The sequence below is a fragment of the Lepidochelys olivacea genome, assembly GCF_965140295.1.
Source record: "Lepidochelys olivacea isolate rLepOli2 genome assembly, chromosome: 2".
NCBI lineage: Eukaryota > Metazoa > Chordata > Testudines > Cheloniidae > Lepidochelys > Lepidochelys olivacea.
Window position 1 is genome coordinate 222,442,467 of NC_140412.1, and position 15,146 is coordinate 222,457,612.

A 15,146-nucleotide genomic window follows, 5' to 3' on the forward strand; every position below is an offset into this window, starting at 1 on the left:
GCCTATACTGCTGATTGCTAACAGATTCTTCTAGCATCTTATTAGATAGAAAGAGGGTCCAAGTTCTATCCCCACTTTGACCATGACGTTCTGATGGGCCATAGCATGATGCATAGTGACAACCATGAAATCCTTGGGGGCCATGAATTTATTATAACTTCAGTGGGGCTGTATCATGTAACCATAAGTAGCATTTTGGCCTGATGTCTCTGGAGCTGTGTGGGATCGCAACAAAAGTCAATAAACTCTCTGTATACATTTTAAAATATCATTTTTAAAAATGCAGACAGACTGTTTCAGAGGAAAAAATATGATGTGTATCCAGAAACCACAATGAAATATATTCTACACTGAACCAAATGTCTTTTAAAAACCTAAAAAAATGGAAGAGACGTGAAGGCAACAGTTATTCAACATGTAGCTATGAAAACAAATGGTATTTTATCAATCTACACCTGAATTAAAATGATCCCTGAAGATTTCATTTTGCAGCATCTCAAGTCTTTTCTCCACAAATTTTAAACCTATGTGTTTGAACATAACAGAAAAAATGTACTTTGTCTACATAGGAACTCTCTTATAAATTTAGGAAAGGACCTAACAAAGGCTCCAGTCTTGTTCCCACCAGATGGGAGCAAAATTGGGTTAAATATAAACCAATAGTTTTGATGACAATATAAGTGAGAGGCTAATCCTGCAAACTCTTAATCAGTCAGGGCCTGATTCTTTTCCCACTGGAGTCAAAGGGAGTATGTAAAGAAGAAAATCTACATTTAACTAAGTGCAAAGGAATATGAAATAGTTTCCTGCAGCCTAGCCCATTATAAAAGTCTGACTAAGTTACTAGCATCTATTAAAAAAAAACACCTGTTTAAAAAAAAAAAGAAAGAAATTGTGAGAGCATAGCTACAACCAGAGATAGCACAGCTCTTCTTAGTTCTGTACTTCTTTTGGGGGTGGGGGTGAGGAGCATGGTGTAAATCCATTCAACCTTTAGATTTGTTAGCTAACAAGAGCTGTGAAAATCTTTGACATAATCTTGTAAGGTGCTGAGCAAACCCTGGTAGAACATGCCCTCATATCCCATTGATTTTTCCTGTGTTTCTAGCTACAGTTCTGTTGTTTGTCTTGATAGGGGCCATCCGGCTGCATTTCCGGTAACATTTATTTTCAGGTATTCTGAATATCCCTTACAAGCTTCTTATTTAATTTCTCTATTTCTGGTTAAGATTATTTTTTTGCAGTTATCTAACAAATTAGTTAAAGTCAATGAACTTTTCCTCTAAGGGTCTGTGTGATCAACTGTCAAAAACCAGGGCATTTTAAAGTTAAGGGCTCGCTGCCAACAGCAGGGTGTCTCAGACTCTTTTTGAACTTGTCTTCTGTTGCTTCTAGACACAGCATGGGGTCTGATTCTGAAAACTTAAAGTTTGACTTTGATGCATTGCCTGAGTAAGGAAAGCAAGATTAGGTCCACCGATATTTAAATACAGTACAGAGGTACTATATAATGTGATTTTTTTTATTTCATTCTATTGAAGTTCCTTTCAAAACATTCCATTGAAGATGACAAAACGTGGATTATTTACCTATAATTACTTCTGACCCTCTTCCACAGAAAATAAATGGATAAATAAATAAATGTTCCAGTCCTTAGGTAAATGAACACTTAAGCACATCAGTGACTCAGTTAGATAGACCTTCAAAACTATTATTGGGCCTGATGAATTAGAGCTTGTCTTTAGTAAAAATTTCTGGTTAAATTTTCTTTTTTTTTAAAAAAAGGTTCATGGAAGGCAGAATATATGGTGAATAATACTTTGGCCATTTTGATTTTAGCAACAAAGGGATTCTTTCATCACAAAGATAATTAAATATTCAAATAGGACATCATCCAGAAGTTATAAGAACATAAGAATGGCCATAGTGGATCAGACCAATGGTCTAGCTAGCCCCTATCCTGTCTTGCGAAGTGGCCAATGCCGGATGTGTCAGAGGAAATGAACAGAACAGTGCAATTTTTGAGTACTCCATCCCCTGTCATTCTGCCAGAGGTTTAGGGACATCCAGAACATGGGGTTTCATCCCTGATTTCATCCCTGACTATCTTGGCTAATAGGCATTGATGGACCTATCCTCCATGAACTTATCTAATTCTTTTTTGAACCCAGTTATCGTTTTGGCTTCCACAGCGTCCCCTGGCAATGAGTTCCACAGGTTCACCATTTGTTGTGATTGATTTGATCTAATTATTTACAGCATGCACTGGACCGGGATTCAGGAGATCTGGGTTTATTTCCCAGCCCAGACACCAACTTCCTGTGTGACCTTGGGCAACTCAGTCTCTATGTGCCTCAGTTCCCAATCTGTAAAATGAGGATAATAGTACTTTCTTTTCCTGTCTTGTCGCCTTTATCTGTCTTGCCTATTTAGGCCCTGATCCTGAAATTTACAATGCACAATTTGACTGCGGCTCCCATGAGAAGCCTCACTGACTTCAAAACAGATAAAAGGTTAGAGGCCAAACACAATCCTTGCCCTGAACAGCTGACGGTCAGTCCAAAGCCGTGATTTTGCCATTTAAATGCTCGGTGGACTGCTGCACCTATGCAGAGGCCCATTGATGTTGGTGGAGCTCCACACAGATGCAGCATTCCTCCTACACATTGTAAATTGCAGGACTGGGGTCTTATATTAGAAGCTCTGTAGGGCAAGGACTGTCTCTTATGATGTGAATGCCAGGCAGGATGATGGGACCTGGGAATAGCAGCCACAGTCTCTGTGTGCCAGTTGTGTGTTGTGAGAAGCATTGGGGCCAATGGATCCTCACAGAGGTAGATCCCTGCCTGCCCCCAATGTGATCTTCTGTGGACGCTTGTATGGAGCCAGTGAAGTAGCCCTCTCCACGATGCATAGAAATGGATAGACACCTCTGTGCTGCTACTCTTGGTGCCTCAGTGCAGTCCTTAAGGGAGGTGTAAGTGGTGCATACAGCACTGAGCTGGCCCGCTATACTGTGGATGAATTGTAGCCTTTGTTGTCACTATGAAACAGATCCAATAACAGATACTGATCCTGCACACACTTATGTGTGTGATTAGTCCCATTGAAGCCAATGGCACTACTCCTGTGGGTAAAATTAAGCACACTCACATACTCGGTCACCTATAATCCATGAAGAAGAACTCTGATTTCCTTTGGAAAATACCTGAAACTCTGAGAAAGTATGTAACTATTGCTTGCGGGCTTAGAGGAAAAACAAAACATAACAGGGTCAATCTATTTTTTTTTTTAATACTGAACCCATTTTTGAGTTATACACATGAAAAAATTGTCTTTCTCCCTTTCTCTCCCTCATGATTCTTACACTTTACACTCCTATAACTCACACAAGCCCAAGCTGATTTTGTTTTAAATCTGTTAAAAAAAAAAAAAGTGTTCCCCGAGCTGAAACCAAATTTCAGCCCAGAGCAAATTTTTACGGCTGGGTTATAAATCCCTGAAAAACAGGATTCATAATGGAAGTGCTGACACAGCCTTAACTACTATATAGCAGTGTGAATGGCGCCACTATAATATCTATTAGAGATTCTTTAAAAAGTTTGCAAAATATTGTCTTGCCTTGCAGAAAAAAAGAAGCCAGAGTACTTAATGCCAACATAAACATGCTTTTAACCCATTATGTGCTAATTTGCAGAAAAGCCATTAATTCTGAATAAGGCTCACAGAGTGCAGCAGTGGCAGGAAATGTTCTTCTAAACTCCTGTTTGACTTGTAACATGGTTTTAATCACTTCCATGAAACACAAAAGATGGCTTCAGACTCTGAGTTTTGCTCAGAGCACGAGAAGGGGGATTGCATTAGAGAGGCAAACGGGATTGTTAGGGGTGAAAAGATAGAGAAATAGATCAAACATCATTTGATTCACATTATTTAATGCTCATCATCGATGTGCTGCCATTTTACCTCTGCCACCACAAGTCAAGTTCATTTACTGTTCAGCAAGAGTGAATTTATTCATTGCGTTTTAGCACCTGCCTAAGACTATGTCATTTGCAGCCGCTACCATGCTCTATTTCGAATTCTGCAGTGTGAGTGTCACAAAGCCCATTGCCACCAAAACTTTACACATTGATCGTTCACATGAGAGTTGGCCTTTGCTAGTCAAGGAAGGAAGTCAGTGGCAATATGAAACACTTCCACTAGACTAAACTGTAACAAAGAACTAGATGATGTTAGTGATGGCACTCATTCAGATATAATAACATAGGTACAAAGAGGGCTCACTTGCAAGTATGTGGAAAACTAAAATAAATAGATATTTTTAGGACTCTATTTAGGGTTTTTTTCTTCTGTTCACATCCGTCCAATGTCTCTCTTCCTCCTAGGATTCCAAATATAAGCATTGGGATTCCCTTTATGTGGCAATGGAATGGAAAGTCCATGACTCAACATACACTGAACACTTTTCATGGTATTCAACAACTTGCAGAGAATTCCTGATATAATGCAGGAAAATTGTCTGAACAGCATCCTTCTGTACCATATTTCTTTTATGTCACTAATCTAGATCTGAGTAAATGGAACTATTTATTGTTTTTAAATTTCTTGGGCTGCTACTTGGGACTACTGCCAATAGTAAGCACTACACATGATGTTAACTATTTGCAGGATGGAGCACTTAAAAATGGTAACAAAATCCTTTTTTTAACACATACCTTCTTTCACCTCATGTTTCTGTTCTTGATTTTCCATCTCTGAGTCATTTCGTGCTTTGGGTTCCACAATCTCATCATCATCTTCGTCCTCTAGAAAAATAAATAAAGAATTGTAACATTCCGTTTCAGGGGGAGAGGTTCCTCTTGGACAACTTGTAGCCATTGAACCTGTTAGTAAGTAAATAAATTACCTACAAATGTCCTTCTCAGATAGTTCTCAAAAGTCAGAAAGACAATATTTTAGCATAAAACACCTGCTACTGTCACTCCCTGTGGGAACTTTCCATCTCAAATGTTTTAAGAATGGCTCTCTGACCTCAGAGACGATTTCTTGGATGGCATAGGAATAGATGCAAACACGTTTCAGCCTGGCAGCGATTCCACAAGTGGAACACCTGTTATCCAGACACCTCATTTCCAATTCAATTCTCACCAGATTAATTTGTCTTTTGACCTACCGGAAAGGGTTAAATAGAAGTCTGACCTCAGGTCAGATGCCAGTGGCAAGCAAACAAGCATAGTACAGTTCTGAAAAGTCATCACCATCAGATGGAAGAACACAGCAACCAAAAGTGGCATTTGGAGTTTAAGAACAGTTCTTGCATTAATATGAATTTAATGAATGCTTAAAATTGACACATGTCAGTTACTAATGCCAGATGTTTTATTGCCCTTTTCTAACCTATACAAATCTTTCTCTCTCTCTCTGTACCCCTCCCTCATTCATATATTCCCCTTTTTCCTGGAAGGGCAAAACTGTTAATTCTTTTCATTATGTCTGTCTGAAGTTACAAGGGATGTGATTGTTCAGACCAATGCTCAGTGCTCTGGAGATTACAAAAATGCAACTTGCACCCAAAAGCTCTGAAAGAAATTCAAACTTCACCAAAGCGTGAGCTCTGTCCTGTTCCCAACAAAAGCAATGCGATGCACTCCCCAGTTCATAGGTGCTGCACAAAGCCAGGCACACACCTGGAAAAGTGATTGTGGTGTACAGAAAAAGAGGCATAATCAAGACAAAGTAGTCTGCAGTACAGGACTTTGTTCCATACACACAAATTGGGGCCTAGATATTGTGGTGCTTTATAAATGCAATAACTTTGAAAGGCTAAGAACAGACAATGTGGAACAGGGATCTAAGGTAACCACGAAAAGTCATACATGAGCTACTGGGCTATAGTAAATATCATGTGGAAATGGTTTGGGGGAAGGGCATTGGTCTCCACAGCTGCACAAAGCAGGATAATTGAGCATCAACACAGTATTGGAGTCTTTCTTTACATGGGAGAATGCATAGTGTGTTTTCTGATTTCCTGTACCTTTTGACCTGTGTCAAGTGTATCCACAGCATGGTAGTCCTCTGTGAAAGTGCTGTGGTTCCTTTGCGACTCTGCCATCAGTCTGCCTATTGCCATATGGCTCTCTGTTGTGTGGCACTTCTCCGGACATGATCATTGGCTACCTGACCTGATAATGTACCCGTAGATGCTGCAATTGTGGCGTCCGGCAATTCTAACACCAGCGTGTTCACATAGGCCCTGGAAGCAGGACTGTGGTGTGTCAAGCTTATCAAACTGCTTAATTACTGGGACCTTCTACTAATGCAGCTGGCTACAGTCAGTCCTTGCTTCTGGGTAAGATGTCAGTGCTGACAGCCTGTGTTCAGCCAACAGTGATGCACAGTTGTACTGGGTTTCAACAGCATAATGGGCTGCAGACCATTTTGCCTGCCCAGGAACCTTTCCCTGATGCCTATGGAATATCTCATTACTTGAGCCCAGGCTCGTTACTAGCTGATGTCACAGGTACAGCATGTAGAGTAGCCAGGCACTGCAAAGAAACCCCACAGCTTTGCTGGGTCCATTGTTTACTCTTGTCTGGGCATGAGATCCATCAGTAACTCACACCCATTGCCATAGGTCACAGGAGGGGACAGGAGAGGACTTTCAGACAGGAGGAGACAACAGTGTATTGCCCCCCGCACAGGCTGTCAGCCTGTGGTGGAAGAGAAGCAAGGAGCTGGCACTGCAGCCAGCTGGGGAGCACACAAGAAGTCCAACCCCCTCCAGATTTTCAGTCCTGACTTGGGGGGAAAGTCCCTCTGATTGGCTGCTTTCCCCGAATGCCCCTCCTCCTGAGGAAGAGCAGCCAATCAGAGCTGCTGAAAGACTCAGGCAAGATCTATCCTCCTCCCCACAGGAGCCATGCTCACAGGAGGGAGGACAAGGGATGAGAGAACAGATCATAGAATCATAGAATCATAGAATATCAGGGTTGGAAGGGACCCCAGAAGGTCATCTAGTCCAACCCCCTGCTCAAAGCAGGACCAATTCCCAGTTAAATCATCCCAGCCAGGGCTTTGTCAAGCCTGACCTTAAAAACCTCTAAGGAAGGAGATTCTACCACCTCCCTAGGTAACGCATTCCAGTGTTTCACCACCCTCTTAGTGAAAAAGTTTTTCCTAATATCCAATCTAAACCTCCCCCACTGCAACTTGAGACCATTACTCCTCGTTCTGTCATCTGCTACCATTGAGAACAGTCTAGAGCCATCCTCTTTGGAACCCCCTTTCAGGTAGTTGAAAGCAGCTATCAAATCCCCCCTCATTCTTCTCTTCTGCAGGCTAAACAATCCCAGCTCCCCCAGCCTCTCCTCATAACTCATGTGTTCCAGTCCCCTAATCATTTTTGTTGCCCTTTGCTGGACTCTCTCCAATTTATCCACATCCTTCTTGAAGTGTGGGGCCCAAAACTGGACACAGTACTCCAGATGAGGCCTCACCAATGTCGAATAGAGGGGAACGATCACGTCCCTCGATCTGCTCGCTATGCCCCTACTTATACATCCCAAAATGCCATTGGCCTTCTTGGCAACAAGGGCACGCTGCTGACTCATATCCAGCTTCTCGTCCACTGTCACCCCTAGGTCCTTTTCCGCAGAACTGCTGCCTAGCCATTCGGTCCCTAGTCTGTAGCTGTGCATTGGGTTCTTCCGTCCTAAGTGCAGGACTCTGCACTTATCCTTATTGAACCTCATCAGATTTCTTTTGGCCCAATCCTCCAATTTGTCTAGGTCCTTCTGTATCCTATCCCTCCCCTCCAGCGTATCTACCACTCCTCCCAGTTTAGTATCATCCGCAAATTTGCTGAGAGTGCAATCCACACCATCCTCCAGATCATTTATGAAGATATTGAACAAAACCGGCCCCAGGACCGACCCTTGGGGCACTCCACTTGATGGAGCTCAGCAGCTCAAATAAGTTCTGCTCCCTCCTCCACCTTGTAAGGAATGGAACAGGACGGCCCCTCCCCCCACACCTACAACACCCAGCCTGGAAGGGACAGAGGGGACCACACAGCAATCCCTCCAGACCCAGGAGGGGGTGACCACTGGCATGACAGGGGAGCAGAGGTGAGGGGTGTAGAATTGATGTGAGCTGGTCAGACCAGAGCTGGTGGGGGGGCAGAATTAATTGCTGGGCAGGGGGGAGAGCTCCTGCACTGGCAGCCAAAATTGCCTTAATAAATTTGGCAACACTAATTGTCACATACACTGTGTGTTTAAAAAATCCTCATCATTTTGGGGGTTAACTCAGGATTTTTGAAACTTTGGGGTTGGCAATACTGATAGACACACACACACGCACGCAGATACACGCATATATGTTTTAAATGCAATGTTGCCTCACGGTTTTACTGCAAGTCTTGCAATACTTGGTGTTTTTCTTTAAAGCCCCAGCTCCCATTGTCAAATGATTACACGAGAACCTCTGCTTTCATTGTTATAAATAAGGGAGTTTCTCTCCCTCACGTTTGCGGAGAAAAGCTTCAAACATTCACCCTAAAGGCTCAAATCCCAGAAAGCAAAAAAACTACCACCCCAACAATATTTATTATTTTGCAAAATCTCATGATTTTTAGACCCAGCTCGTGATCTTTTGGGGCCTGACCCATGATGCTTTAACAGTTAGGGTCAGCAATGCAGTGAAAATAGGATATGATATTGTGGGCAACTTTCAGGATGAGAGGAGCCAAACTCATTTATGGAGCCAGCTCCTTGACCCTCCCATTGTGGGCTCAACATGACTTCTCTGCCCACCAGCCTCTCCCTGTGGGGAAATGCAGGCTTGACTATTGGATGCAGGAGTGGAATTCTACTTTGGCATTTTCTGAAGTAGATTTTTCCACTGCTTGTCCCCTCCCCCGCCCTTTGGGAATGATCTGTGAACCAAAGGAAAAAAATGTATAAATGAGCAGAAGATGACATGTATGCACTATTTCCTAAAGCATACGTATGCAAAATTAATACTGGGAGTTCTGTTTCTACATCTGCACACAAAAAGCTTTCTTTCTTAATGCAAGTCCTTTTATGTAATAAATACTGTTTCTTTAGATTCAGTTTCAGAAAGAAAAATAACCAAATATTTTTACAATATGTGAAATGCTTGTTCTAAGAAAAATTGAAAATTTCTGTATACTGACACACATGTCAGTATATTAATTTTGCTGGAGTGGGAGTCTTAAGGGTGTACAATGAATTACACATAGGGTATAAGGTGCATGCATGAGTCAGTATGTTTATATACACACACACTCAAACAAACCTACATTTAGGGCTTGTCTACACTATGCAGCTGTCGGCGTGTGTGAACGCTCTCTGTCAGTATTTTGTTGGCATTTTTTCTGACAAAATACTTCCAGCCCCACGAATGGGGTTAGCTTTGTCAGTAGGAGAGCACTCCTGCCAACAAAACCGCGTTCACACTGCCACTTTCGTCGGCAAAACATTTGTCTTTCGCGGGGCGGCTTTTTTAAGTACCAGAAAGACAAATGTTTTGTCGACAACGTCGCAGTGTAGACAAGCCCTAAGAGAATGTTAAGATTGCAAAGCTAAATACTAAAAAGATGTGAAATGCCACAATTAAGATTGTCTATGGAATATTAATACAACCCCCTTATGCATATGCATTATGGCCTAATTCTGGAATTTCTTAACTTTTGAGTGCTTGGCCTCATTTTTTGGGTGCCCAGCATGAGACTCCTGGGCTCAGAATTGCTGAAGCACTGAGCGCTCAGAGCTGCAGCTGAGATCAATTGGAGCTGTGCTCTGAACTTTCAAAATACAATAAAAATGCTATGTACCCTGAAAACCTAAGTTGTTCAAGTTGGGCACCCAAGATTAGTGGACTTTTCTAACAAATCTGACCTTACTGCTTTGTGTTTCCCATCCCCAGCTGTATAGTGGGGATAATACTAATAATACCCTCACCTCACAGGGGTGATGTAAAGATAAATTATTATTTAAAGTTTGTGAAGCACTCAGATACTATGGTGATGGGTGCCATAGAACCAAACACCCAGGAGAAGATAAAAGAATTCAGTGCAGGGTTTGGCTAATGTATTAAATAAGGCCTGACATCACACACTGAATTAAGAGGATAAAAACGCATTCACTGAATGATATAGGAGTTCTCTGGAAAAAAATAGTATGTGATTGTGTCATTATTAATTATTTATTTGTATTACTGTCTTGCCTAGCAGCCCATCATGGACTGGGACCCCATTGTGTTAGGTGCTGTACAAACACAGAAAAAAAGACAGTCCCTTCCCACAATGCATATTCAAAAGAGGGCTGAATTAAGAGTGCACAGGCAACCTTACTTCTGGCATTCCTACCTTTGCTTGGCTTTGCATCCTTAACATTATCCTTAGATGGTTCTTTTGGATGTTCGGATATACACTCATTCATATAGTTTAGAATACTGGTTTGAAACTAAACTTGCATAAAAACATAGGAAAGTTCTGAGTCCATTTTCCTGTATTTTTCTAAGCAGTGACAAAGGTAATATTAATGTTACACTTTTCTTATTGGAAAGTTTGTGGCTGTCTATATTCTGACTAAATTTTAAAACCAAGAAAAAGCGCATGCAAATAGGAACCATGTCATTTTGCAACCCACAAACCATCTCTCTTTTGTCAGGGCTATTCAATGGCCCTTTGCCATTCAAGCTGAGTCTTGATCAAGCGTATTGGTAATAGAGTTCTTTGTATGACTTGACTTTGAGTCATCACTCTGGCTCTCTAAAACTAAATAAACTACTGATCTAAAAATAGTATTTTTAAGTCATTCTCAACATGTTTTGAGGCATTCATTGAAAAATAAGGGACCGTCACCCCTCTCTCTCTCTGGTGATCAAAATAATACCTCTAATTTTCTCAATGTAGCCATGTGGATGAACTGTACCTTGCATTTCAAAGGGAGAGAGTTGAAGGTGACACTTTTACTGTCTTTTACTATTAGTGAAATAAGAGATTAAATTGTTTTTAGTACCTTTTTATAGCAATACCTGTCCCCAGAAGTATCTGATCTGAAATATTCCAGGCCAAATTTTTCCAGAAGGGTGATGGATAACCCCCATATCAAAAGTGTGTATACAGGCTCACCCACATTTGAACACATAACTGCTTCCTCTGCACATACAAACAGGTAGTTAGGGCTGAAACTCACCTAAGAGCAAGGGACTCAGGGGAAGCCGTGGGGACCACTTCAGCCCCACTTTAGCTCTCTACAAAAGTTTGGATACAGAGGAGAGGGCCACCCGGGGAAGAGTCATCCCAGGCCTGCCCCAAATAGGCCCACAGAGAAGGAGCCATTGGGGGAAAATCTGTGGAAGGACTAAGAGATCCATGCTTATGACAGATCCAGTGACCCATTGGTTAGGGGATAGAGGGGTAATGGTCTCTACTGCAGCCAGTAGTAGTAGTAATAGTAAATACTTATATTATGGTAGTGCCCAAAGGCTCAATTGGGATCGAGGCCCTGTTGTCTGGGCCCCAGAAAAGAAACAATTCCTTGCCCAGAGGTATAGGCTGGAACAGCAGTCCCACCTGCAGGCTGGGAGCATGGATTCCATCCCACTCTGATGGAGTCCCCTGGGCAAAGCCCTATCACTTGAGTTTTATGTGGCAATAGCTGAATTTCTCCATAAGTGCCCAGCTATCCGTTACGCTGTTGGAATATGCAGTGGCAGTAAGTATGCATACACACGCAGGTGGGCCCATGGGTTGTGAACACAAGTGGGCTTCTGCCCTGTATGCTGTATGTTTAGAAAAGTAACTTTTCAACAGCATAAACACATGTAGTTTGCTCCTCCATTCATGCTACTGTAAACCAGGATTAACTCCACTGAAGCCCCTGGTATAAAACCCATATAAGTGAAATCCGAATCAGAACCCTGATGTGTATGAAAGAAACCATATTAGAAAAGGGTTAGTGCTAGCAGTAATACCTAGCTGTCACACGGCGCTTATCGCCCCTAGATCTCCAAGCTCTATACAAGAGGAGGCCAGTATCATTATCCCCAGTTCACAGATGTGAAAATTGAGGGACAGAGAAGGGAAGTTACTTGCCCAGTGTTACCTAACAGGCCAGTATCAGAGCCACGAATAGAACCCAGGTCTCCAGAGAAGGAGTGCAGCATTCACTAGGGCACACAGCCTCACACTGTAACTGTAACATTTCTCATTGTCAATGGTTTTTTGACTTGTTGCTGTTAAACAAGATGTTCTGCCATTTAGACAACGGAACCAGACCAGGGATTGGTTGACATAGTTAGTGGCTTGACATAATTAGACCTAACAAGCTCTTCCTCCCCAGTACAGAGCTCTGTGACTCGATGAGGGAGACAGTTAGACCTAACTGCACCTTGCTGGATTTAAGTCTAGACTACGCCTTTCTAACATGGCATAGATGGATACATTTTAGGCCCTGATTCTCATCTGGCCACCACGTGGCCTTCACTTTGACATCCACAAACAACTGTGCTCACAGTTTCACACTCACAAGAAACTGAGGGGGGAAGTGGTAACACTTAGACATATGACTACCTCTTGGAAATAGGTAGTTAGAACGTCCAGGTGTCACCAAGTCCTCCAACAGTTCACTGAGGGCACAACAATAAAGGCTGTCCCAGAAAATCAGGCCCCACATCTGTATATGACTGAACTATTTATCATCTATCTGGGCTAAAGGGTTTTGAATCATTATTTTTTTATTTAGTTTTACAGAGTGAAAAAGCATAGTAGGCACATTCAGGACAAATAGAAAGAAAATGTTTCCTGGCTCAAAGAGTTTATAATCTAATTTTAATCTAATGTAATCACATATAAGATTACATATAAGACGACATTTGTTTATGTTTTATTTCTTGAGGTGCGTGTTTCTCACGTTTGCCTGTAATTTTTGAATGTTTACCTTTGAATATGTGGTTTCTGTTTCTATGCAGTTAGCAGTGTTACTGCTCAAATAGTTTACCAAGCAGCTAAATATTTTGTAAAGATTTATGTAAAGCAAAGCTCCTGCCTACTGATATATGCACCACCAATTCAACATCAGGCAGCATGCCCTGCATTGCTCTCTTAGGTATGGGATTTACACCTCCACAGACCTGCACCTTTGAGACTAGTTAAGAAATCACAACTCCTGTGCATTGTTTTCTGTATCAAGAGCTATGCTGAATTATACTGACAGCACAATTTTTAATTCCATGTAGGTACAAATGATCCCTTTATTAATAACATGCCTTTAAAATAACAATTTAGTCACATCAAAATAATAGATTTTACTGTGTCTATGAGAATCTGGTAGGTTATTATACAAAGTCTTTGATATACAGCCTTTGATATAAAGAATCAGCTGTATGTATGGCATGTTTAACTCTAACAAATCCAAGTGTCTTCACACACACTTGATACTAGCAATTGTGAAATACCAGAAATAGTTGCATAATTATTATACATATGACTGTACAAAATAATTTTGCTGTTTCTGATATGAATGAATTACAAACAGAGCAAGCTAGGAAAAATGAAGCTTGTGTTTATATTGACATGTCTGGATCTGAAACAAGTTGGATATTGCGGGCAGATACATTGGGGGGAGCGTAACCATGATCTTTCCTTTCAGATTATATTACTTGCATCATTAGCAAAATATGCAACAAATATTCAAACATATGCTTTTGTATTATGACTGCCTGATGTTGTAGATGTTTGAAAAACTATAATTTGAAATCTGGCTTGATGTCATTTCTCCTATGGCAAAAGAGCAATTTATATTTTGGAAATAAGTCCAGTTTCCCACTTTCATCAGGCAGTTCTTTGAAATAAGCAGGGAATTAATTCATCTGTGGATTTTGTTTGTTAAATGGGATGTGAGATCAGATGTACAGTGGGTACACTTTAGTCATCACAGATGGAAATAGTCTTGTGTGCCGGCAAACCTTGGCAGTAGGAAAAGCCTACTGAAATGTATTCTGGTTAGCCAAAGTGCAGAATAACGTCCACTGCTTAGTACTAGAAAAACAGAGGTGAACAATTCTTTGCCTAAATATGTGCTGAATGATATAAATTCAAGATCAGAATTTCATGGAATGATTTCTCAACTTTTCAAGTGAAAAATGAATTAAACATATAGGACCTTATCTTGCAAATGCTTATGCACATGAGTGACTTCATGCATGTAAGTAAATCCCTACTCACATGCATAAAGTTACTTACATGCATGTTCGCAGGGTCAGAACCATATAAAGAAGTGCAGAATCATGTTCTTTCTAGAAGTCCATCAAAGACTGTGTTACAGTAAGCCAAACAGGCTCCAACCACATCAACTTGTCCTTATAACACAATATAGAGAACCATTGCTTTTTTCATGGTATTAAGCCCATAACACAAAAAGGGAAGAAAAGGAGGTAAAATGCTAAATAGGAGGAAAAGATCCCAGAAAATATTATATCACAACAGTATGGAAAGGACTGGGAATAGAAGTGTGGGTCATTAGAAGTTGGCTTTACTCAGAGCACCTAGGACAGAGGAAACGACTGGTGAAACTAGCACCCCCACTGAATATCTGGCTCCCTGGAACAGCTTCAGTGTTGGGAAGGGGGGAGGCAGATTTGTAGTTTCATGGTGGCTTCATACTTACTGAGGGATAAAACCTTCCACGTTGGCTAGCTTTGATTGTTTGAAAAATAAAAAGACATCTGATTCCATTCATTCTAACTACAGTTTTCTAGGAGCACAAATGAACGACAGAACCACAAGAACCGACGAGCTAGCACCATTAAGTTCCATGGTGAATTTTTTTGGAAAAGTGCCTGTCTTTTACAGGAGAGAGCAAAACAGCTTCAGATTGCAAAAATACAGGTTGTGTGAATCAAATTACTTTTAGTGGAGTCAAATAGGTGCTCCTGAATCTTCAAAGAATATTTTTATTTTATCATAAAATAATAATGATAATGCTTAGTATTTCTATAACATGCTCATCCTCAGGATCGCAATGCATTTTACCCAAGTATTAATGAATTTAGCCTAACAGCATCCCTGTTAAGTAGGTAAGTATTATTATCCCTATTTAACATATGTACCAATA

At 41.1% G+C, this 15,146-nt stretch overlaps 1 protein-coding gene across 5 annotated transcripts in view; it reads right to left on the minus strand.

The window, feature by feature from the left end:
• Nucleotides 1-15,146, minus strand: part of DYNC1I1 (dynein cytoplasmic 1 intermediate chain 1) — a 265,017-nt gene that overhangs the window by 118,430 nt on the left and 131,441 nt on the right. For all 5 annotated transcript variants that reach the window (XM_084620560.1, XM_084620559.1, XM_084620557.1 and 2 more), the window contains one exon: nucleotides 4,719-4,808. In XM_084620560.1, coding sequence (XP_084476686.1) covers nucleotides 4,719-4,808 — 90 coding nt within the window. The remainder of the gene's footprint in view (nucleotides 1-4,718; nucleotides 4,809-15,146) is intronic.